We start from the raw sequence: 26,737 nt of genomic DNA on the forward strand, positions 1-26,737 counted from the left end.
CAGACCTTAGGGATACGAAAGTGAATGAAACCTACAATCTGAAGTAAGTATTCATTCAAACAAAACTTCTCATAAACCCTATTCATTAAATTCCTATACCCTCTAATGTCACTCTCAAGTGTAACCTCCTCTAAGAATCTATCATATCCCCTCACTGGCTGTAAATAATTTGTTCTTCCTCTCTGTCCACAGAGCTCTTTGTAATTTCTTCACGATACTTATTATATTCTGTTCTATATAATAGCAACATATGAGTGTGTCTCTCATCCCTAATAATAACTAGCATTTACTGAGCAATTAACGATGTGCCATGTACTGTGCTAAGGACTTTAAATGGCTTCTCTTATTTATTTTTACAACCTTATGAGATACGTGCATTCTGCTTACAATGGATGAGAAAACTGATGCTTAAGGAAATTAAATAATTTATCTACAGCCCTGAGTTCAGAATCCTGTCTCTTTCTTTTTCTTCAGGTTTTTCAAAAATTCTCCCTTTATTTGTCTACATTCCTCAAAGTTTCAAGCAATTTTACATGTCTAGACAAGCTAAGATATAAGTGGTGAATACATGCTGGCACAGATATAATCTGTAGGATTCAGAAAAACAAAAGACAGAAAAGGTCAATTAGGACCATGCCAGCCAAAGAGGGATTCATATGAGAGATGACAGTGAAGATGAGTGTGTGAATAAAATATAGGGGAAAGGTACATTACTGGGGGTAGGTGTTCATCTTATTTCTTGATACAACTCTTCTTTTCTCCCTGTCAAATATTCAGTGGGACCACAAGTATAGAGGTCACTGTGAACTCCCAGAACCTGATTCTTAACTGCTACTCTAGATTACACATAGTAGGCACTCATTAAAGGTTCACTGATGTTAAAAAGATACTTGTTAAACCGGATCCTCTGAGCTGCTTCCTCAAAAATAATTTTCTATTATAATGTCGAAGAGAAAAGACAATATGAACCTGAAAGAGAAAAAAGGCCTGTTTTTCAGTGCATTCTCATTTAAGGAAAGACCCTAACCTGAATTCAAATACATTAATGAGAAATCCGTGAGGACAGCTGTCAACGTTGTAAATTCAGCCCTCTGTTATATAGCTATTGCTTATTCAGGAATTACACAGGGTTGCCAATGATAGCCGTTGACTGAAATAAATATTTGATTTTGTTGTCTCATTCTACCTCATTTATTAAACAAGTGATTTTATATAACTATTCTAGAAAGTAAAGATTCTCAAGTCCGCACCAGATATATTTCTGACAAACTCATGTTGTTGAGTTAATGATAATTTTGGGGTACCTGACTTTTTTTTCTTTCTTTCCTTATTTTTTAACTTTGCATAAATTTGTTCAAAATGTCTGGATTTGGTGGCCAATTATAGAACACTTTTCACAGCAAACCCAGTGAAACAATGTCATTTTTAGCCTTCAACTCACAGCTATGGCCTCAAATGATTAGACATGTGATTCTGAACTTGATTTATGGAAGATGGAGCCCAATTCTCTGGCCCCAGGCCTGAATGCTGGGATGGCAGAAACCCATGCTGGAGAAAAATTTAGTTTTCCAAGTAAATGAGGGTGATTAATGGAGAGACTCTTCTCAAATCCAGCTCCTGAGAGTGAGTGAACTGTTGTGCTCTCTGCAATTGAGAATAGGATGCTGGGGCTGATTATCCCTAACACCAAATGATTATTGACAACAATTTTGAATGTCACTGTAATAATAGGTAAGGCAAAAACAATTAAAAATACAGATTTAATTTAAAAAAACTCTATACATTGAGAGTAGAGACTAGTTTATATAACTTAGGCCAGTAATTAATGAAAACAAAATCAGTTGAAAGTAATTTAAGTAAAAAGAAAATTAATATAAGTGGGAGGTGGTTTTTTTGTTGTTGTTGTTCCAGAAAGAAAAAAGTCAACTTTTTGTCAACTGAGGGAAAACAATCTACTAAGATCAAAAAAATAAAATTAGCAAATTAAATAAATGATAAAATCATAGTAAATAGATTTAAGCCAGTAGATTATATCTTGAATACATCTTGATTTTACATTATGACCATTTGGGTTGTGGGGTGTGTGTGAAAATGGGCAGTAGAATGTGAAACCAACATGCTTGAAGAAGACAGATATGCAGCACACACAAATACCCAGAGAATAAAGGAATCAGATGTGATGAGGCCAACCAAGTCATTGTGAAAGACAAAAATATGAAGACACACTGAGGAAAAACAGGGAAAGACAGACAGACACAGGAGGAGCAAGATAGGCATGTGCATACACATGTAAATACAGAGGACAGAGGAAAGGGATAGTTAGAAAGACAAACATTTTCTTTTTTATTTTTAAAATTTTACTTTAAGTTCCAGGATACAAGTGCAGAACATGCAGGTTATAGGTATACGTGTGCCATGGTGGTTTGCTGCACCTATGAACTCGACATCTAGGTTTTAAGACCCGCATGCATTAGCTATTCGCCCTAATGCTCTCACTCCCCTCGCCCCCCCATCCCCTTTCCAGCCCCGATGTGTGTTGTTCCCCTCCGTGTCCATATGTTCTCATTGTTCAACTCCCACTTACGAGTGAGAAGATGCGGTAGAAAGACAAACAATTTTCATTAGCTCAACAAATATTTATTGAGGCAAAAACAGGCCCACAGAGATGGAGTTGGCAGACAGCTTTGCAGTTCTTTGAATCTGGCCAAAGTGAATCTAGCTGTTGATCATAACTGCACAAAATTGTTTTTGAGGGCCTACTAAGTGCAAAAGCACTGTGCTAAACACTAAAGAAGACAAAAGTAGAAATACAATAGACTCCATACCCTCTAAGGACATATTAAAAAGTTGTGTTGGGCCTATGAGTGAACTATCTGCTACTTTATCATTCTTTAAAATGATGAACTTGCTGGGAATTTAAAATAGACCTTTCTGCAGTGGCAAGCAGGATTTATGCTTCGATTTTTCATTTTAGGTTATGAAGACTGTACAAAGAGACTCAGAGATAGAGAACTTTCCTTTTCATCTTTAAAAGTCACAGGCATAAATAATAGCCAAAAGAGGAAATCTCTTTGTTACACAAAGTTGCTTGGTGGCCTGATCTTTGTTCTTGGCAAAATTAGTCTTGTTTCATTACCTAGTATCTGGGAGATATCTGAAACCATCTTGTACTTTTTCCCTTTAAAATTTAATGCTATTTTTGGCTCAGTTGGCTTTTAGTTGGAACAATCAGGACAAAATTATAACATCTCCCACTCTCCAAAAAACAACCATGGAAAAACACTTTACGAATAAATAAACAACTCCCAGTTAAGGCTACAACTAGAGCATTACTGCCTATTAGAAATATAATATGAGCCATGAGCCACAAGCCATATTTTAAATTTCTTAGAGCTATATATTTAAAAGTTTTTAAAAGGTGAAATTAATTTTCATAATATATTTTCTTTAATCCAATGTATGCAAAATATCTCAACATGTAATCAATAAAAATGTATTAATGAGATATTTTACATTCTTTTTTCATACTAAGGTTTTGAAATCAGGTGTGCCTTTTATACTTATAGTACATCTCCTTTTGGACTAGCCACATTTCAAGTGCTCAATAGCCAAATGTGGTTACTGGTCACCGTACTGGACAACAATGATTTGGAGTATTACTTCTAAGTGGATTGAATATCCTTTCCCTTCCTATTGTTAGCTCTACCAGAGACTTAACCAGATGAAAATAAAATCTAAAAGCCAACTCTTGTTTTCTAAGTCCCTTTAGTACATAATACTGTCTTTTTGCAATCTGTCTGGTGGTATTTACCCTTTAGGCATGAAGAAGGAGAGTTGAGGTTTGTATATGAACTTGGGAAGGTATAGCTTTCTTACTTAGGTAAAACAACCAGTCCACCAGAAGTAGACAGGGAAAATTCCTGGTGGGAGAAAATGGCTCTAGAAGCTGGCCCCGCTCTGCACTTGGTTGAATTGAGTAAGCTTGCCTCAAGGTTCTTCTGGTACCCTGTATCCCTCTGTCAAGCACTTATCAGTGTAGACTGTAAGTTCCTTGAGGGCCCACACCATCATTACCCATCTCTGTCTCTCTAGCACCTAGCATAGTGCCTGGAACATAGTGCTCAAGAAATATCTGCTAAACAAATAAATGAATTCACATAAATTCAGTTTCTTGTGTGCACTAGCCACATTCCAAGTGCCGCATAGCCACACACAGCCAGTGGCTACCATATTAGACAGCACAGATATAGAACATCTCTATCGTCACAGTAACTTCTATTGTTTATCACTGTTTTAGAATGAGTAGAAATATTAATTTGACCCATTCGGTGACAGGGAGCTTCTAGAGACCACAGAACTCTTCTTTTTTGTGAGCAAATGAGAATACATTTTAGCTCCCTGGAAAGTTCAAATATAATGCCATTATGGTTTTGACTGGAAGAATAAACTTGGCCATGCATTTCTTCCTGAGTTTGTCTCCCTTAGGGTCTTCTCATCTTGATTCCCGCCAGGCACAGTTTCCATGAGTGCCTCTCCTATTCTCTAGCCCAAATGTCTAATGAATGCTTTCCCTTATTTCCTGAGATATACTGTCAATTTCAAAAGAAACTTTAGTACAAAAGCTAGGGGGAAAAACAAAGAAAATATAAAATCATGAAAAACAATCAAGCTTATATGTGATATATACTTTTTTGAACCTAAGTATGCCAGGAAAAGCAGTGTGGTTCTTGAAGAAATTCTACCTTCTCTTATCCTAAAATAATGAGATTGTAATGGCTGATGGGCTAGCACAATTTTGCAAGCATATTGGCTGTAACCCTTTGTCTACAGCCCCTTGCCTCAGCCAGGAAATGTCTGAGGTGACATCTTTGTTTCTGACATACAGTAGTTGGTGTCCCTGAATATGTGTCTCACTCCTCATTTAACGGTGTCCATTAAGAATATTCCATTTTCCTTTAAATAAAACTTTTCCCTGTTTCAAATGCTGTTGCCTGCTCAGATCCACCTGCCTAGTTTCACCTTGAGGCCTGAGAGACATGCATGAGTACAGCTGACTTGCAGAACTGGTGACTCCTGCCTTCAGCCTTAGTGAATAATCTAATGCAATGGTTCCCATGTCTTGCTGATTATCAGGATTATCTGAGGAACTTTTGCAAAGTTCAGATCACTGAACCCCACTCCAGACTTCTAAATCAAATCTTTGGCAGTGGGGCATAGGAATCTTTATCTTTAACAAGTATACTAAGTGAAAATGATGCACTAGGTCTCATTTAGGGATTATTGTCTGTTTCCTCCATACTCAGTCAACTCTGCCTACCTCTGGATCATTCCATAAGGACATTCCCCACCCTCATTTTGTCACTCTACATTTTGACAATAAAACAGGATCTTAATCATACCATCCATGGAGCTGTAGGGGGAATTGCGATAAAGGGGGTTTTTATGTAAGCTAGAAGTTTCCATAACCCTACTGCTTTTTCTAGAGAAATCTGTTTGAATCTTCTAACTACATAGGATCGAAATGTCCCCACAGAATTTACTGTCAGGCCAACAATGATGAAGATTTCAGCAGGATGTGTTCCTAGGTTAATGAACAGTCAGCCCTCCCCCTGAAAGGCCAATACTGAGAATGCAAGACACAAATATAATCTAGGAAATGAGAAGCATAATTTATGCAAAACCCAAGCTCTTACTGAATTTTAATTTTAATGTATGTTGCTTGTACTCATCTTTTTATATTTCAAATAACAATCACTTACCCTTGACCAATTTTTTCAAATCTTGTGTATTTTTTCTTTGGGTCCCCAACACTCACAATGCTTCCTAAGAGACGGGTGGGGAGAGAAGAAAAGAGGAGGAGGTGGAAGAGAGAAAGAGAGAGAGAGAGAGAGAGAGAGAGAGAGAGAAATGGAAATTGATTGACTGTTTTTTAATTTAATAATGAAAATTAAGATGCCAGAGTCAGTGACAAATAAAACATTAGACAAATACTCCCATGTGATTTCTATAATTTATATAAAATGATACTTTCTACTTATTAAAATAACAAATAATTTTATAGTAATTAAAGTAGTAATAATAACTCATTTTGCTTATATTCAACATTACTGATATTTGGAAAACAAAACTTGTCACAACCCAACATCTATAAAAAGTTCTCATGATACTATATATTAGGATATAATAACCATCTAAGAAAGGGATGGAGCTGGAGGTCATGATCCTAAGCAAACTAATGCAAGAAAAGAAAACCAAATACTGCATGTTGTCACTTATAAGTGGCACTTATAAGAGCTAAACAATGAATACACATGAGTATAAAGATAGGAACAATAAAGACAGGGGATCACTAGACAGGGGAGGATTGGGAGAAGGGCTGAAGAACTACCTATTGGGTAGTATGCTCACTGCCTGGCTGTAGGCATCATTAGAGTCCCAAGCCTCAGCCTCACACAATTTACCCATGTAACAAACCTGCATGTGTACCCTTTAATCTATAACAGAAGTTGAAGTTATAAAATACAGAAATATGCTCAGTCTCATAAATATTCCGGAAAATACACATTAAAACCAGAATGAGTTAACACTACAGACTGATAAGAATGGCTAAAATTGAAAGGGTTGTCAATACAAATGTTATCAATGATGTAGAGCAATTGGAACCCTTGTGCACTGATGCTGGGTACATAAATTGGTATAATCGCTAAAAAACAATCTAAGAACTTATCCACACTATTTAGTAAAATCACTATCTTCTCTGAATTGAAGTTAAGCACTATGCTATATCCAATTCTGCTGGACAAATATCTATTGAGTATTTACTATGTACCCAGTACAGTGCTAAGGGTGTGGGGATGGAAATGAGTCTAATGAAGAACAAAGTATGATCATAAAGTAATGAGACCCATGCATTTTCAAAACATACATTTCTGAACCTAGGACACTGTTAGTGCTCCAAAGATTTGAACAGATTTACTGACATATGATTTACATACCATAAAGTTCAATGACCTAGAGTGTGCAATTGAATGTTTTTAACATATTTACTGAGTTGTGTAAATGTCATCATGATCTAATTTTAGAATGTTTTCATTATTCCAGAAAGAAACCTTGTACCTGTTACTTGTTAGCAGTTACTCCCCATCCTCCCTCAGCTTGCCAAAACATACCTCGGCAACCACTAATCTACTTTCTGTTTCTATAGATTGCTCCAAACATTTTTAGTAAGTTTATAAGCTACAAAAGAAAACTATTAATTGATCATATTTGGCTCTTTAAAAATATTAGTTTTGCTATTTCAAAAAAATCCAATCCATCACTCAGAGGATGAATACTTGCTATGACTCAGAATAAATACCACAGAAGCGGCATTGACTCCTCAATGCAGTGTTCAAATAGGTCCAGAAAAAACTTGGGATTATAGAACCATCATGGGAATAAGGGTGCAGCTTCTCAAGGGTACTACTTTGAAGGGCATCATTTATTTGGATGCCTCTGGCCCGCCTTTCTTTTTGGAAGCAAACATGTCAGTATTATTACCTTTGAGTTAGTTATATCTTACTAACACATAGTACAAATAAGTGTACGGTTGGTTGGTAAGACAAGATTTTCACATATGAACTAATCAAGAGATCTGTAGATTCTATCTTCTAGTTGTCACTCGTATTCATACTCTTCTCTCTATGCCCATGGCCACTGTTATTGTTCGGGCCTTCAATACTTCTTATTCAAACAATTGTGCCAGTCATAACCTACTTATAGACTCTGCTTTCTCTAGTTCCTCTTACACCATGCCTTTGGAAAAGGGTGACCATATTATTCATAAAATGAGACTGTCCTGGACAGACTGAGATGTACAATAACTCTATATCAGAATGATTTTGCTCCACTGTTTATGATTCCTCAAAAGCTCCTGCCCACTGCAAGATCAAATCCAATTTCTGTAGTTAAACAGAGAAGGCCCTTCACCATTCAGCATCATCTGGCTCCTATCTAACCAGTCTAGCTTTACATTATTCTTTTTCTCCCCCCTTACTACTTTATATCCTAGTAATGTTATCACTATCTAGTGCTTAGGTCTTTGCATGTGCTCCCCCTTTTCCTTTCCTATCTAACCCATGAATTCTTGTCATTTAAATAAAATCTCAAATTATCCACCTCTATGAAGTCTTCTCTGATCATTTCACTGAGACTTACATGCTGCTTCTCGAGGGCAGGAACTTTGTCTTTTCATCCCTGTAACTTTGGAGCCTAGAACAGTGGCTGCTACTAAACAAACATTTGTTGATTAAATGAATAAGAACAAGAAAATATGTATTTAAGTGCTCAATTATATGCTACAGATAATACTTCATGCTAATTTATACAACAGTCTATTCTCTTTTATATGCTAATTATATGCTACAGATAATACTTCATGCTAATTTATACAACAGTCTATTCTAAATTAAGTAGACAACTTAATTTAGACCTAACAGTAGATAGCATACCTTGAGAAAAATAATCAGTTAAACATTTCACGCATGGATTACTCATCAAGTTGTTGGGTTTTTTTTTTTTTAAATGAAAGTTCACTTTTCAATTAAGTTAAATAACACTTAGCTAATATATGGGTTGTTATAATACTTTTTCTTTTGTATTTCCACTCAGTCAGTAGTACTGTCAGTCCATCTACTCATTAGCCTGAGTTAGAAATCTACGAGTCATCATTGACTCTTACTTTGTCTCTTACTATCACTTATCACATGCAGTTGTCCACCAAGGGCCTATATCTTGTTACCTCCTAGACATCTTTTGAATGTGTTCCTTCCTCATTACTACTGCTTTAGTTGGGCTCTCATTATCTTTTCCCTGGGTTATTCCAACAGCCTCCTAGCTAGACTACTAGTCTAGCTGCTGCCCCCTCTGGTCAAGACTCTACATCTCTATCAGGATCCTCTAAGTGCAGACCTGATGATGTGATTCTCTGGTTCAGGATTACTTGATAGCTCCCTAACACCTACAGATGAAAGCCAAAACTCCTTGGCAATGCAAGGTTCCTAATCTGGCTCCCGCTTCATTCTCTTCTCATCATTTACCACTTCCTCACTAGAACTTCATGCTCTGAGCATAACAAACTAATGGTAGTGCATGATCAGCTCCTGCTTAAAAGTTCAGTTTCCTCTCCTACAACGCCAGTGTCACCATATACCACCAATTCTTTATTCAAGTAACACCGAATAAGTCAGAGTTCCCAGACATATGCCTTCAAGTCTTCTTTACATGCCATTCGCTGCCTGAAATGTCCTTCCCATATTTTCTCTGTGGCAAGTTCCTAGTCATGCTTCAAAACTTTGTTTAGATGTTGCCTCTTCTAGGAAGCTTTCTCTGATCCCTTTGAATAATTAACAGCTTCACTTTTCTATGCTACTACTGTATCTTCTCTCTCTCTCTGGCCCTTGCTCGCTCTCTCTCTGTACTTAATATATCAGATGTCTATATCTATCTATTTGGAACTTTGACTTGCAAGAATTAGAACTGAAGAGTTCCATAATCATCTGGCATCCATTCAATGTTGTATCTATGGCTAGAAATATACCTGATATACATGATAGGAATTCCACAGTTCTTCCTGGTTCACCTAAAGTCTTGGTCACAACGTAACACTTGTGCTGAGTTACTCTCTGTACTAAGCAGTCATCTGCATAGGTTCCTTTGTGTGTGCATGGTATTTGATATCGCCTTTTAGACTATGTCTTAAGGACAAGGAGCCATGTCTTATTCATCTCTGTATCTTCAGTGCCTCCTCATACAATGCCATGTGTAGAATATATTGAATACTCAACGAATATTTTCCAAATTACAGTAAAATACAATTAGTTATTTCCGTTTGTAAATGCTCCATGGTTTAAGGCAAGGGTTGGAGAATATATTTTACTTGAGCTGTATCTATAGAATGCCACCAATTTAGCAATTTCTGAGTTGGCCTTTTATTTTTCAACTTGTCTAAAAGATTTCTACATAACTGAGAGCCATCCTTATTCAAATTAGCTATTAATGGGCAAGGGCCTGGACTTTTTTATTTTAATGAAATGATTTTAAAGTCATTTGAAGCCATAATTTTATTAAGCAGTTTATAGTCTTCTAAAAGTTTTACTATTAAGTTGCTAAGCAAACTTTTTTCCATATAGAAAAAGCAAGTAAGCTTCAGCCCAAGTCACTTTCTGAATTATAACCCATTCCAATTGGTGGAGTTCAGTTAATGTGGCTTTATGGTAATAAATTATTCAACCTTTATTTCCATGTTATGCAGGGGAAAAAAAAAACTGGAAATAAATCCTTTCACAAGGATTACCAAAAGACAACCATTTTGATGAGATTCCACTTCTGAACTTAACTGCTATTCAAATAAAATGGTGTCTCCACACCCATTGCCCTTCACAGCAGAGTGTGTGCTGCCATCTACTGATGTTAGGTAAGTATACTAGAGGCCTTGTTTACCATTCTCAATCACAAAACAAGCTTTTAAAGTTATCTTTTCCATTAGTTATTATAATTTGCTTTTGTAAATTATGATAGATAAAAAACACTGTGACAAAGTAGGGAGAAAGTTTTTAAAAATCAGCAAATCAAAATCAAAAGAAAAAAAAGCAATACCAGAACAATTTCCTACCAGAACTTCCTAAATAAGAAAGAAACTATTCATTTTAAAGTACAGGTTTTAAGAACACTAAATACTTGCATTTGAAAATAGCATTTATGATTTCAGTTCAGTGACAGAAAAGCCCATCAATATATTTTCTGACTAAGTGAACTCCCACCATTAAAAGATTATCCTTTTAGCATAATGAAGATTTTGATTTCTGAGAAAAAGTAAAATAATTATCTAAACTGATATCAGTTCTATATGAGGGTGAATTAGGAAAAAGGCTTTGAGTGAGGAATGCTGAGGGAGGGGCGAGGCAAGGAGTCGGTGATTGTGGGGCCCAGAGGAAGGAGATTGAAGACAAATTTCCTGTATTACACAACTTTACTGACAGTCATTGGCTTTTGAAATTTGTCAGTAAAATGTGGGCGTTTCCTTTTTTATTATACTTTAAGTTTTGGGGTACATGTGCAGAACGTGCAGTTTTGTTACATAGGTATACACGTGCTATGGTAGTTTGCTGCACCCATCAACTCGTCATCTACATTAGGTATTTCTCCTAATGCTATCCCTCCCCTAGCCCCCCACACCCCGATCCCAGTGTGTGATGTTCCCCTCCCTGTGTCCATGTGTTCTCATTGCTCAACTCCCACTTATGAGTGAGAACATGCAGTGTTTGGTTTTCTGTTCTTGTTTCTTTATTTTTCAACACAATGAACAAGCCAGACCCAGGCTCTTTGTCTATGTAAAACCGAAAGATGACCTGTTCATTTCAGCCAATAATGATTCTTGGTCTGGCCACCACAATCAGTATCTGCATGGAAGATGAAGGATAGCTCTGTGGTCTAGGCTGCCCACCTCTTAGTAACCGGACCCCTGACACTGAAGGTGAGGATGGTTTAGTAGAGGCTGCCATCTACTCTTCATCATGCTTATGAGGTCCACTCTGGTATGGGATATTGGCCATCTTTCTACTTCCCTGTTTCCCTTTTTCCTCTCTTTTGCCTCTCAGCACAGGCTGCTCTACTTTTTCCCCAAGCTCCAATGGGGCCCTTGAGTCCAAGATACTTGATGGCTTCTGTACAGTAATCATACATCTGGGATTATTCCTGGTTTCAATCATTCTGTCACACTGGTAAGACCCCATAACCCCATTTTTATGCTGAAAAATATGATTGCTCTCACTCTAAAAATAGCATAATAACAATTTTATACTACTGTTTATTGTGCTAGATGTCTTATCTACTTTAACTCATTTAGTCCTCATACAACCCCCATTATGTAGGTACAATTATTATCTCCATCTTTCAGATAAAGAAAATGGTGTTTGGAGATGTTAAGTGACTTGACTAAGGACATACAGCTAGTATAAGTCTATGACTCAGACCAGTGATGACTTATTTCAAAGCTTGACCCATTGTATTATATTATTAAGGCTTTATACTTATGTAGTAATAATTGCCACTTACTGAGCCCCTATGACGTACCTGGTACTGTTGCTGGGGTTTTTATATTATCATTATCCCCACTTTTTAGATGAGAAAATGGAGGTCCAGAAAATTTAAATAACTGGCCCTAAGTGACACAGCTAATAGCAATGGGTCTGTGATTTAAATGTAGATCCTTCTGACTCCAATATCTGACCTCTTAACCATAGGATGAGCTCCTTAAAATCCATCCTATAGACAGAGTCTTGAAATGTAGTAATGGGTTAGGCTTGGTGGCTCCTGCCTGTAATCCCAGCACATTGGGAAGCTGAGGCAGGAGGACTGCTTGAGCTCAGGAGTTCAAGACCAGCCTGGGCAACACAGCAAGACCCCATATGTACAAAAATTAAAAAAAATAGCCAGGCATGGTGGCGTATACTTAAAATTATAGCTACCTGGGAGGCTGAGGTGGATTGTTTGAGCCCACGAGGTCAAGGTTGCAGTGAGCTATGATTGTGCCAGTGTACTCCAGCCTGGGTAACAGAGCCAGACCTTATCTCTTACAAAAATGTAATTTTGTAAAAATGTAGTTATGATTCTTATCTCCATTTCACAGGTTAAAAATTGAGGCTGAGAGGAGTTAAGTCACTTGTCTGAAGTTATCCTTACACAAAGGTGTAATGGCAAAGAGAAGGCACAGAGAGGGTAATGGTGGAGCAGGAAAGTCTGACTTTGTGGACTTTAGAGTATAGTTCACTGGATCTGCTTCATGAGAAGCACTGCTCCATTTCTCAGCAGGTTCACCCTGACAAAATCTACAAATTCAATGTAAGGTTGGCAGTCACAGGTGGCCTGCTGGCTAGAGGGAAAATGACTGTCTCTATGCCCAAGCATGAAGTCCAGTAGAGAAAAAAAAAAACCCACTTAACTCTTAATTAAAATGTATCAAATTAGCTTCCCCTTCTTCACCAAGTTGCTCAGTGTAGAGCAGAATAAACAACAAATAATAAGGACACAGCTCTAGCACGATTAGAGTTTACAAGCAAAACAAGATTTTGGTCCAAGAAAATAATGCTTGTTTCTCTGTCAACTAACTTAACAAAACTGTACAAGCATTTTTGTTGTAATACATCCATTGAGATTTGAAACAGACACCAAATAACAATCATTTTATTAAAGCAAGGCTGTTGGATTTTTAAAATCTGATATAATCACATAGGTCATGTCTACACACGCAAAATAAAGAAAAACATTGTGGCAATTGTCTGAATAATTGAACTTAAATTATTCCAGGCAATTCTTTCATTTCATTCTTCCTTTTTACAAAAATAGACAGTTGGGATATGCAGAAGCAAAGTAGGTAGGTAATGGAAAAGGTGTAAGCTTTGAAGGTAAACAGGTCTCAGTTCAAACTTTGGCTGTGCCACACATTAGTTTGGTGACTTGGTCAGTTAAGCTTTTTAAAGCTTACTTTCATTCACTGATCTGTAAAATGAGGATATTAGGATCAGCTGCAAGGAACTACTGTGAAACTATGATAATGTATGTAAAGTGGCCCACCCAGAAGGTGCTCAATAAATGAGAATTACTATTGCTGTTATTACAGCAAATGGTTAGTATCAGTGCTAGTGGCATATTTAATCATGAATAGTAAAGTCAGCAAAAATCTAGCAATCGTAGTTCTGAGTGCTCACTGACAGCTGCAACTCCGACCTTTGCCTTTCCAAATGCATCTAACTCAAATGCCTCAATTTCAGTACTGTTGACATTTTGGACTGAATAATACTTTACTGTAAGGTGGACGGAGGCTAGCTGTCCTATGCACCGTAGGATGTTTAGAAGCATCCTTGGCCTCTACCCATTAGATGCTACTAGCAATCTCTGAATCAGGACAATAAAAATAGTCTTCAGACGTTGCTAAATGTCCTTGGGAGGGCAAAATCATCCTACCACCACCTCTGCAGAGCCTCCCTGTGGCCTATAGTGGGAATTACTCTCTTCCTTTTCTGAGGTCTTTTAAATAAAAATATACATGAAACGAGATTCTCTTATGCTGTAATTGTATCATATTATTAAATCGTATTTTCCAAAAAAGATTAAATTTCTTGATGACAGGAAAGTTTCATTCTGTTGTGTCCTCCAAAGTTTCTTGTATGGAACAGACAAGTAGGAACTCAGTAAAGATGTATTTGTTTACTTATTTTTTCCATTCTTTCCCTCAACAAGCATTTGCCGTATGCCTTTATGTAACAGGCATGAACTAGGAGTTGGACATGTAAGGAAAAAAGGGCACAGTCCCTGCTCTTAAGAATCTCACAGTGTAGTGAAGAAGTCAGACTAATATGGTTTGATATTTGCTCCAATAAAAGTGGTAAGGAAGAGACGCCCTTAACTTGGACTGGGAGAGACAAGCAACATTTTTCTGAGGAGGCAACTTTTGAGCTGAGTTTTGAAGGATGAGTAGGAGTTAGTCAAACTGGGGGTTGGAGGGGGAGGGCACTTATTGCTGATATCTAGCAATTTGTTAGAGGCTTTTATAGTATGAGTTTAATGAATATGCTTTACAAACCTTTGACTTTTCAGCAGATAATCCATTTTTTTTTATCTTCTTGACCCAGAAAAGTAACTAGAAGGTAAGTGTTTTCTAAAACTGGGGCAACAAGTGTGTACACACAAGTATGTACATACTAATGACATTGTGGAAGGAAGCTACTAGCATTTGCTAGTTCTGTCTCTCCTGCCACATAGAAATGCTTCTGAATTAAGGGAAAAAGCTATATTATTTGTTGTTACAAGTTTTGATTGACTGTGTTGGGCTTTGAGGTTAACATATCTATCATCACTGATTAGTTGAGGGCCCTTGGGTTATGATCATAACATATTTTATCAGACTATTCTATCTCTTTTGAAGATGTAATATTAAAACTTGCTACTTAATTTGTCTTATCAATTTTCATCTCAATTAATTCCTTCAAGTAAAAATATTTAGTTCCTGTCAAATTAGGAGTGGAAGGGAGAAAGTGTTCTGGCATATGCAGTGAGTCCCAAATTTTTCATCTCATGATTTTGGGAAGTCTGGAGTTCATATAAGCAGATTAAAACTTTCAAAGGATCAATTCCCATTTTAAATGGTTTATGAGAAACACTCCCATGAAGAAAGTAATCATGGCAAAAAGTACTCACTTAGCTTCTCTAAGATCTCCTCATCTGTCATCTTGGATTTTTTTCTTTGCCGATCTGTGTTCCTGTACAAAGTACTGGAATTGGCATTTTCAGCAGAGGGTGGTGTGACCTCTTTATTTGGTGCTGCAGGTGAAGCAATGGATTCAACCACAGAACGAGTGTAGATCTAAAAAAACAGAAAGTTCTGCAATTAAAACAGCAGACCAAGGAAAGAGTGTGAAGTCAATGTATTGTAATATCAATGAATTTTTAAAGACAAGTGGTATTTTCTTAAAAAAAAAAAAGGACTTTGAGTAGCTGAAAGTACAACACTATTGAAAGATCATGGGAGCTAGTCTTTGGATGTCCCTATACATGCCTTGCTAATTGTGGTCTGAGGACCTCTGTTTATGCAATTCTTCCTACCTGGTTCACATGGATTTCCTTCCTTATCTTCTCCAACATTTTTATTACTTAGCAGTTATGTATTGTTTGGTATTATTCTCTAATTGTTTAATGTGCTAATCTTGTATCCTCAAACAGCATCCTCAAAACCTTGGTCATATTGTATACTCTAGCTCTTGGAACATAAAAGATGCTTAATAGGTAGCAGTAGATTAACTATATTCTAACTCTATGACTATTCCAAAGGGCATCTTTTGAATCATTTGGAAATAGTCCTTTGTGACTTACTGATTTTGTATGCTCTGGTCTTGGTGCGATAACTGGTGGTGGCTCATTGTCATCTTCTTCTTCTTCCTCCTCTTCATCTTCTTCTTCAGACACAGGAGGGGCCAATGGAGGCTCAGATGCTGTTTTTGTACTCTTGTGACAAAAACAAAGTTTATAGATCAGGTATTAACTCCTTTGTTTTGTTTTTCTTCAGAAATAAAACAAAGGAAATGAAAATATTTAAGCATGTAGGGATAGGAGGAAACTACATCTTTCACAAATGATCAGAATCATCAACAATTTGGTGGCCAGGGCTTGCTCACCTGAATATAATCTCTGAACTTGTTCAGAGATAAATTCATGTCATGGCTTAAAGAACCATGAAGTGTATTTTTAAAAAAAATTTCTCATTGAGCTGAAAAACAGTGGACTATTATTCACTTAATATTTTAAAGTTCAATGTTTTTGAAATACATTAAAAATCAAACTAATTGCTCTTAGAGCCTTGATTCTATACTGGGAAGATTATCAATTTATTGATTGACAGTTTGTCCACTTGAAAAGAACTATTTTCTACCTAAGGATCAGAGCATGCATATGCATATTGTATTAATATAGCTCTGTAAATACTCTCTAAGAACAAGCAAGCCAATAAATGTCTCTTCCCTGTCCAGCCTCCTGGAAAGAAGCACTCAGAGAGTAATAGACATGAAGATCTAAAGAATACTCATCCACATGAATAATCACTCAATATTAACCATGAGTTAAATGGAGATTTTTGATGTTTTATAAACTGCAATAATACGACAGTATTGTGGTACAATAGCAATAATACCTAAGGACAGTTCTTGATCATTCATGTTAATACAGTGGTAAAATGGTTCCAAAGTTTGATTTTGAAAGACCCATGGCCATGGTTCTCAAAGCTTGGTTCCCGGATCAGCATCATTAGTATCATTAAGGAACTTGTTAGAAATGCAAATTTTCAGGCTCCATCCAGACCTATGAATCAAAACTCTGGAAGTGGAGCCCAGTGATCTGTGTTATAACAAGCCTTCCAGGTGATCCTGATGCATGCTCAAGTTCAAAAACCATGAACTATGGCTCAGGTCTGCACTGTTTAATATGGCCACATAGCAACCAGCCACATAAGGCTACAGAACACTTAAAATGTGGCCAGCCTGAATTGAGATGTGTTTCAAGTGTAAATTACATCCCAGATATTGTACACTTAATATAAAAAAATTGTAAAATGTTAGATTAATATTTCTTATATTGATTATATGTTGAAATGCTGGTATTTTGAATATATTGGCTTAATAAATATATTATTACAATTTATTTCACCTATTTTTTACTTTTTAATATGTGGTTACTAGAAAATTTAAAGTTATGAATATAGTTTATATTTCTGTTGGACAGTGCTATTATAGGTGTTTTTTTTTTGTTTGTTTTTGGTTTGTCTTTGTGTATTTATTTTGTTTTTGTTTATGCCACTGGGTATACTGGCCTAACATAATTCAACAATGAATTTTCATTCTTTGAGGACAAAGCTCCTGAGGCAGTTACAGGCAGCCTGTTAATAGACCATTACATCAAAGGACCTCAATCATGATTAAAAACTCAATATGGCTTTTCTACAATCATGTATAAACATATGGTGAAGTAATAAGGTGTAATCATACATCTGAAAGGAGCCAGAAAGACTTATCAATTGTGAGAAGAAAGACAACCTAGAATTTATAAACAAGCATTTGAAAGAATATTTTATTGCCCTGATATAGATGCTAAGTGGTTTATAGATTGAAGTTTGTATGTTTACTGAACATTGGTTTTCCTGTTTATGCAGCTATATTGATTCTTAATTTAGCCATAACAACTGGGCTATTACATTGTATAGTTATGTGGATAGCAACATCTGTTAAAGACATTAAGTTTCCAGGTTTTTAAAAAATCACTTTCTTCTTGCAAAACACTAATTCTTCAGGGGACTTCAGTGGGCACAGGGAGAAATGGGCTTTGGGTTATTGAAATTTGCTTTGATATTATGTTCCAGAAAGTTTTGCCCTATCTTACACCAGCCGGTTTCAGGAATGTACCTAATCACTGTTTCTTTGTAGAAGGGTGGAAGCTGAGTACTTTTTTATATGGCAAATGGTGCTATTTTATCCATTAGGCAATATGAACCTTGCCCAGGGTTGATAAGTTTTACGTGGGCCTATGAAAGTGTTTGCCATCAGAAATAAATCATCAGCTCCAAAAAGCCAGAAGAAAACTATAAAGTCAAAATTAATTAATGTCTGATTAAATGTCTGTTAAGTATAACAATATGCCAACTTAACTAGTCTCTTATGTCTAGCATTTATAGAAATTTCATTATATTAAATATAAATTGTAGGTTAGATTTTCATATTTAGCAATAATTCTTGAATATTTACAATAATTTAACAAGAAATTATACCTAATCATACATTTTAAAAGTTACTTGTAAGTAAATAATTTCAAAATTAATATTTCAAAAATAATTTCAAAAATTTATAGCAAAAATATAAAGTGAAGTATGGGGGCCCTTTAATATGTTTAAAGCAATGCATGATGTGACCTCTACAAGTGAGAGTATATACAGTCTATTAGGCTCTAAAAACAGCCCTAGAGGCAAAAAGAATGATTCAAAGTCTAGTCTTCTTGGTCCAAACCTTAAACTGGTACAAAGACCAGTCAATGTCTGCTGGGCAAGGGGCAAGCTTACACATTTCAAGTCTTAATATTTCACTAGATAAGATCCACCTGCAAGATTTCACTGACTGTTAACATTCATTACTATCTTCACAGTTAATCTCCAATGGAAGCCATTCCCCATCTCCAAGGATAGACTTAAGGGACTATTAGAAAACCTGAAGGTTTGTAGGAAAAGAAAAAGACAGATATTTCTGTTTACTTTGGACCAAACACTATCCTGCCATATTGGTTGGTTGACTTGGAAGAATGTATGGCATTGAGTGGATAGTATGTTTTGAATTATGGTTGGGCCAGAGAGCGTTAAAACCCCAGCAATCCACCAAGGATACCAATCTTCAGTACTGAGAACTGAAATTAACAATTTCTGCCCGTGTTAAAAAATACTGGGATCATGCATACTTTACTATCAGCGTGTAAACAGTACTGGGACTGGGCATATTTCATTTTCCCTGTGTTAGGCAATATCCAGATAGACATACTTTAATGTTCTTATGTTAAACAATACTGAGAATAAGTAAAAATAACATAGCTTCTTACTTTAGGAAATACTTGTTTCTAGAAGATACCGTGAACCAACTAATTTGCTTATCGAGACTAACAGCTTGCTCACTAAAACTTGCTTCAAGCCCCTTCCTTTGCTATATTCACCAATACAAAGCTATTTTATCATAAACACTGCACAATGTTAACCCATTCCTCACCTTGCAAGACCTGCTTTAAAATCAAACAGTCTAAGCCCTAACACCCTATAAATAATCCCTTCTGACATCTCCTTCTTAAGACACTAAGACTTTATCAAAGTAATGCTTTTATGTCACTCTAATTTTAATAAACATAGCTTTACTTAGAGGTTTTCTGGGTGATCATTTTTGGAGTCAATGGTGCAATGTTTCCATACTCTTCATTCCAGGCTGAGAATTACTGTATCTAAAACTTCTAAACTTATAGAAATATAGATAGATGGATAACAAGTAAGGAATATTTTTGTCATCAAATTAGATATTTTTGACACTCTAATTTTGCCAGACATTGGGGCAGGGAATGTAGTTCTTTGTTTTGTTTTGCTTTTTGAGATGGAGTTTCGCCATTGTTGCCCAGGCTGGGGTGCAATGGCACGATCTCTGTTCACTGCAACCTCCACCTCCTGGGTTCAAGCAATTCTCCTGCCTCAGCCTCCCAAGGAGCTGGGATTACAGGCATGTGCCATTATGCCCAGCTAATTTTGTATTTTTAGTAGAGATGGGGTTTCTCCACGTTGGTCAGGCTGGTCTCGAACTCCTGACCTCAGGTGATCCACCCGTCTCGGCCTCCCAAAGTGCCGGGATTACAGATGTGAGCCACTGCGCCTGGCTGGGAATGTAGTTCTTAACCTGAGTTGGGTCCCAGACTCTTAGGGTTTGGTCTATCTCCCCAGAAAAATACAGGTAGACACATTCTTTTACATATAACTTCAACAGTTCATAGATCTGAAGCCCACCCATGAACTCCAAGTTCTGAACATTGCTTTAGAGAATACACCAGCTAGAGTATGTACACACCAGTAGAGAACCTTAGGAAATTCCCTTTTCTCTGAGCTTAACTTTTCAAGGCCAAAGAACTTAGAGGTAAGGAACTTAGAGGCTTTAGACAATATAAAATGTTGTTTGGGGGCCACTTCTGGTGATTGTTTAGAATGTAGATTTTAGGTTTCTACTCCAGATCTACTCTGGAAGTGGAGCCCTGGAATCCTCAATTTAACAGAATCCCCAGGAAATTCTGATGCACACTGAAGTAAAGGAATTAAACTACGTTAAAAAAAAAATTAGCCAGTACTGCAAATCACAAAAGAGCAATCTGTCAACTGTACACCCAGTTGCTCTAAGCACAGATAATGGCACATTCAATATGACAACACAATAATGACATATTATTGCTGTTACCTTCCACTTGGAATACTAACTTAGGATTCTAAATATGTCATTTTATTTTCAACAGTACAACAAAAATATGAAATTTTAAAATTAGCCTCAAATTAAAGAGTAGGGGCCTGAACAGTATTTGAAATTGAATACACTAATATCAAAGAAGCTAATACAAATAAGCAGTAAAGCAGGTGTTATATGACTATGACATCTCTTCCTGAGTTCAATATTAATTACAGAATCATGAGTTTAAAACATTTAGAGAATACAACATTGCTTCTGTTTTAATTCTCACCCAGGCTACTAAAGGATGCAAAACTTGTGATCAGTTCAGGCTATGTCTACAAGGGTTTGTCAGACCCATTAAATTAGATTTTGTAGACAGCCAGATCTATTGGGAGTTTTTATGATGCAAAAAGACATACACATTGCGAAGCATACTCTCTTCTAAAACTATAAGGAAAACATAAGGTGCAGTTATCCATTCCTAAGGAACTGAGTCCCACTGAAGTGATTCAAATAGAATGTCGGGGTCCAATTCAGTTAATTCAATCAATAGAAACCTAGCCTTCATCAAGCCAACAATCCATTATCTTCACCTGAAAGTCCTGCCAGCCCTTCAAACTCAAACTGTCTAATAAGGAACTCAGCATCTTCCCACAGAAATCGGCTTCTCCTCAAAGACAGCATCATTATCTTTTTACCCACCAGCTATCAGTTTAAGCCTGCGTTCATCTTTGACCTCACTCTTTCCTCCAACATCCAATTAATAATCTAAATACCTCTAGAAATTGAATGTAATCTTCCCATTCCTGCTGTTACTACCTCATTTCTGGCTCTGATTACCTGGATGCTTGCAATATTCTCCCTACTAGTGTCCCTTCATCCAGTCTCACCATTTGTCCTTAATTCATTCTGGACATTTGCTGTCAGATTACTCTTCCCAAGGTCTAAGTGTTAATCACTTAACCCTCCTGCTCCAAAACACTTCAAAAGCTTCCCACTGAATACTGGAAAGCCAGATTCCTTGGAATACCATTTAAGGGCCTGTATGATTCGGTTCCACCTTAACCTTCAAGACTTATTTCCTGATTCCCTTTCTTGCATCTCAGTCTTCATTCAACCCCATATTCTTTGTTTCCTTGCTCTACTCACCAACATACCCTTTCTTATGCTTTTCTTTTTACTTAAAATGCCCTTCCCATCTTCACAGATCGAAATCTCATCTGACCTTTAAGATCTAGCTCAAATGCCAACTTTTATATGAAGCATTTTCTAACTTAACATTCAACAAATACATACCAAGTATCTATTTGGTACCAGACACTGAGCTTCAGCCCTTGGAGACAAGGGCCTGCTTCCCTTTCCCTCCCCAGTTAAAACAATCTACTTTCTTTGAAATCTCATAGCATGTCGACATATTTTATGACATGTAATACTATCCATATTGTTGGGTTTTTTTTTTTGAGACAGGGTTTTGCTCTGTCACTCAGGCTGGAGTCCAGTGACAGAATCAAGGCTCACTGCAGCCTCCACCTCCAGGGCTCAAGCGATCCTCCCACCTCAGCCTCCAAAGTAGTTGGGACTACAGGTGTGCACCAACATGCCCAGCTAATTTTTGTATTATTTGTAGAGACAGGGTTTTACCATGTTACCCAGTTTGCTCTCCTAGGCTCAAGAATCTGTCCACCTGAACCTCCCACAGTGCTGGGATTACAGGCATGAGCCACTGTACTCGTCCACTATCCATATTGTATTGTACTTCTTTATGTCCATGCTTACCTTCCCCTACCAGCCTGATAGCCAAACTTCCTAGAGCTTATAAGGAGACAGTTGGTAAATATATGTTAAATAGGTAAATATCTATTTGTTTTATCTCCAGACAGTGAGATCATCATTTTTTTCTAACTTAATGGAATATTTTAGCCATAATATAGACTTCATTTTAATTCTACAAGCAAAACCAATAGAACCAATCTCAAAAGAAACAGTTAATATCTCAGGAGAAAACAAAAACCAATACACAGGCTATCCTAGAAAGTTGGTGTTTCAAATAACCGACCAACCTAAAAAAAAAAAAGTTTTTTTTTTTTTTTTTTTTTTTTGCCAGAATACCCAGTCAAGATTGCACAAGCGTGACATTAATGAAATCAAAGCAGGTAAAGTATGTGTTATCATGGAGGGTTGTCATTTTTGTCCTTCTCATTTTCCTATTGCCTCCCTTCACATGTTGTTTTCATTGTGGCCCAGGAAGCTATCATGGCAAAGATGGAGGAAAAGAGGAAATGGCCAGTCAGATGAGAAGGCCATATTCTGTTCTGTTTTGGGGAATCCGAGCAAAGCGCAAGTACAAGTTTCATGTGTGAAAAGAGTGAGTTTTTCCTCTTTTGTCATGTAAAAATAACAGTAGTTTACATTTAATAAATACATATTATGTGCTAGGTACTATACTAAGTACTTTATATGCATTATCACATTTAATATTCACACAAGACCTAGGAGGTAAGTACTATTATTATTCCCTCTTAAAGCTGAGGAAAGAAGCTCAGAGAAGCTAAGCTACTTTCCCAATGTCACATACTTAGTAAATAGCGAAATCAGATTAAATGCCTACATCCAGAACCTACACTCTTTCTTTTTTCATTTTATTCTTAATTGTAGTAAAATATATATAACATAAAATTTACCATCTTAACCATTTTTAGGTATACATTTCAGTACTGTTGAGGATATTGTTGTATAATGACCAAAGCCATTCATCTCCATAACTCTTTTCATCTTGTAAAACGGAAACTCTGTACCATTAAACAACTCCCCACTCCCCCTGCTCCCAGCTCCTGGCAACTAGTATTCTACTTTCTGTCTCTATGAATTTGACTCCTTTAGGTACCTCGTATATGTGGAATCATATAGTATATACCCTTTTGTGACTGGCTTATTTCATTTAGCATAATGTTTTCCTGGTTCATCCATGTTGTAACATGTGTCAGAATTGTCTTCTTTTTAAGGCTTAATAATATTCTACTGTTTATACATACCATCTTTTGTTTACCCCTTCATTTGTTGATGGACACTTGGGTTGCTTCCACCATTTGCCTACGGTGAATATTGCTGCAATGAACGTGGGTGTATAAATATCTCTTGGAGATCCTGCGTTCAATTATGGGTATATACCCAGAAGTGGAATAGCTAGATCATATGGTTAATACCATTTTTAATTTTTGAGAAGCTGACATAACATTTCAGAACCTTTACTCTTTACAACTAAAGAAGATCTACTGGTGTCATACTGGCTACCTAGGGTTATGTCAAGCAGACATCTGTCCACTATAAAAGGCATTTGTCTGCTATAAAAGGAAGAAGAATCAGCTTGGCCATCCATGACTGTTTGAATAAATGGTTAGGAGATTTTCAGTAATGCAAATTATTTCACCCCTAAAAAAGCAAATGAGGGAGGAAGTAATTTCTATCAGAATATCTGAGATCATTTTCTGTCTAATGTGTTCAAATACTCTTTCAGATACTATAACACTTTCAACAACTAGGTTACTTATTTTCTAGTCACTTCTCTGATAAAAATTATCTATGTGACTTTGGACAAAGTCACTTCCCTCACTGTACCTCGGTTTTTTGGAACAAGTGACATACAAAACTTATACTGTTATAACCTTAGAGAAGCTATTTAATTTCTCAAAACCTCAGTTTCCTCATCTGTAAAATGGGGACAATGGTGAGACTTACTTAATTGGGCTGTAGGAAAGATTAAGTACTTATAAAAATAAAATTATCTTACAGTTTGTATTGTAAGTGTACACTGTAGGTGTTGAGAGAAATTTTTATTAACATGATTATTATTCTCAAAGTTCTACATGTAAGAGAAACGGAAACATTGTTCACATAAAAACCCTGTACAAGAATGTTCCCAGTAGCTTTATTTGTAATAGCTAGCAACTGAAAATTTTCTAGAGAGACTTCGATGTATGAATGGTTAAACAAACAGTGGTACAATCATACCATGGAATACTCAGAGATTAAAAAGGAACACAAATTATTGATATATACAATAACTTGGATTAATCTTAAAAGAATTAAACTGAGTAAAGAAAGCCAATCCCCAAAAGTCACATGCTGTATTATTTCATTTACATGAAATGTCCAGAAAGCCAAATCCATAAAGGCAGAATCTATATTAGTTCTTGCCTGTGACTAGGGTGGGGTGAGTGGAGTTAACTGTAAGCCGGTACGAAGGATTTTACTGGGGTGATGGACATGTTCTAAAACTCAGTTGTGGTGATGGTAGCACAGGTATATATATTTACCAAAACTCATTGAACTGTTTACCTGAAAATAGATGAATTTTATATAACTGAATTATACCTTAAAACTGTTTTTAAAAGACTCTATATCTAAAACCTGGATCTATGCAGTTATATTCTCTTGAATCTTTGGAAACACCCATCATGTGAAACAGTTTTCAATTTTTCACTTACCGAAGGATGGGCTGCTATGTATCCATGTGCACTTTTATCTGCAAAGTGAGAATAGAGAGGTCACTTTTGTTTCACAAAGACTGTTTCATTCAGAGACCACACCAGAAAAATAAAAATGAAAAAACTGCATGATTTCAACTAGAAGGAAATGTTCCCATTTAGTATTAACTAGATATTATGACTAATGACATAGCTTTTCTTAAAATAGCTCACACCATTACATCCTCACCATATTCTTACAAGGTCATTTTACAGACATTAATGAAGGCCTCTGGTGAATCTCATTTATATGGAAGAATGACAAGGTTACCTACTCTTAACTGATATGATTCTATACATCTATAGTAGTCCCCCTTATCTGAAGTTTCACTTTTTGTGGTTTCAGCTACCTGTGGTCAACTGTGATTCAAAAATATTAAATCAAAAATTGCAGAAATAACCAATTCATGAGTTTCAAACTGCATGCCATTCTGAGTATGATAAAATATCATGCTGTCCTGCTCCATTCCACCTGAAACATGAATCATCCCTTTGTCCAGTATACCCACTCTGTTTACACTACCAGCCTACTAGTCACTTAATAGCCAGTTTGGTTATCAGAACAACTGTGGAGCTATCACAGTGCCTGTAGTCATATACCCCTTATTTTACTTCATAATGGCCCCAAAGAGCAAAAGTAGTGATGCTGGCATATTGTTATAATTGTTCTATTTTATTATTAGTTATTGCTGTTTATCTCTTACTGTGCTTAATTTATAACTTTATCATAGGTAAGCAGGTATAGACAAAAAACATGGTATACATAAGGTTCAGTACTATCCATGGTTCCAGGCATCCACTGGAGGTCTTAGAACATATTCCACGTGAGTAAGTGGGGAACTACTCTATATCTAGGATTTTTCCCACTTTCCTCTTTCCCTACCTCCTTTCCATTCCTTCTTTCCACCTTCCTGTGCTATCTCCATCTTCTCCTCCTCTTCTCCTGTGCAATTAGTCAGTCCCAATACCAAAGCATTCAGAAAACCTATGATGAGGTACACTCAGCCTTCAGTACAGTACAACTATACAGTTTTAATATAGTTGTCAGGATTTCATCTTTGTAAGTTGAGAGAAATTTGGCATATAAAACTAAGTGTTAAACAGCAATGGCTATTTGGAGTAAAGAACAAACTCTGATACTCTAAAGTGTATTCATGGTTACAGTGAAATGATTTCTTGAATACATTTTCAGTTCTGGTTGCCTATGGGTCTAACTTGGAGCACAGCTCTTGATTTTCTCACATGAAACATTTTTTGATATGTCACCAGGATCTCTTAGATATTTTATTCTATGTGGAAGCTTAAATATAGTAAAAAGTTTTCCTTGATGGCTTTCTTTTTAGGTTTTCAACACTGAATAACAGCAGTTAAGCAATCTTCTCATTTTAAGAAAGTCCAGTTTAGCAGTTTGGGCTTTGATATTTGATATGGCCAAATCAGACACTCTTCCCCTTCCAAGGGTATCCTTGGATCATTCTCAAAGAAACTTAAAGCCTGCTTATACTAAATCCAGTGCCAAGAGGTAGGGGCTCTTTATAGCTGGAGTACTAATGATAATACTCCCTTCATTCTTTAGATGTTAAATAATAAGTTAATAAATTATTGTAGAGAGAGAACTCAAATCATCTATCTCAAAATGTGAAAGTATTATTTGGTATATATATTTCAGTTGCTGATATGGCT

The 26,737-nt window shown here is 36.4% G+C and overlaps 1 protein-coding gene across 6 annotated transcripts in view; it reads right to left on the reverse strand.

Moving 5' to 3' along the window:
* PAK3 (p21 protein (Cdc42/Rac)-activated kinase 3) overlaps nt 1–26,737 on the reverse strand; it is a 301,905-nt gene that overhangs the window by 41,911 nt on the left and 233,257 nt on the right. For all 6 annotated transcript variants that reach the window (XR_001006530.1, XM_011984504.1, XM_011984502.1 and 3 more), the window contains 4 exons: nt 25,016–25,053; nt 15,907–16,038; nt 15,235–15,400; nt 5,760–5,823 (listed from right to left, as the gene is read on the reverse strand). Coding sequence is in view for 5 of the 6 variants with exons in the window: in XM_011984504.1 (XP_011839894.1) it covers nt 5,760–5,823; nt 15,235–15,400; nt 15,907–16,038; nt 25,016–25,053 (400 nt within the window). In the remaining variant the exon portion in view is untranslated. The remainder of the gene's footprint in view (nt 1–5,759; nt 5,824–15,234; nt 15,401–15,906; nt 16,039–25,015; nt 25,054–26,737) is intronic.

The sequence above is a fragment of the Mandrillus leucophaeus genome, unplaced genomic scaffold, assembly GCF_000951045.1.
Source record: "Mandrillus leucophaeus isolate KB7577 unplaced genomic scaffold, Mleu.le_1.0 Scaffold269, whole genome shotgun sequence".
Classification (NCBI taxonomy): Eukaryota; Metazoa; Chordata; class Mammalia; order Primates; family Cercopithecidae; genus Mandrillus; species Mandrillus leucophaeus.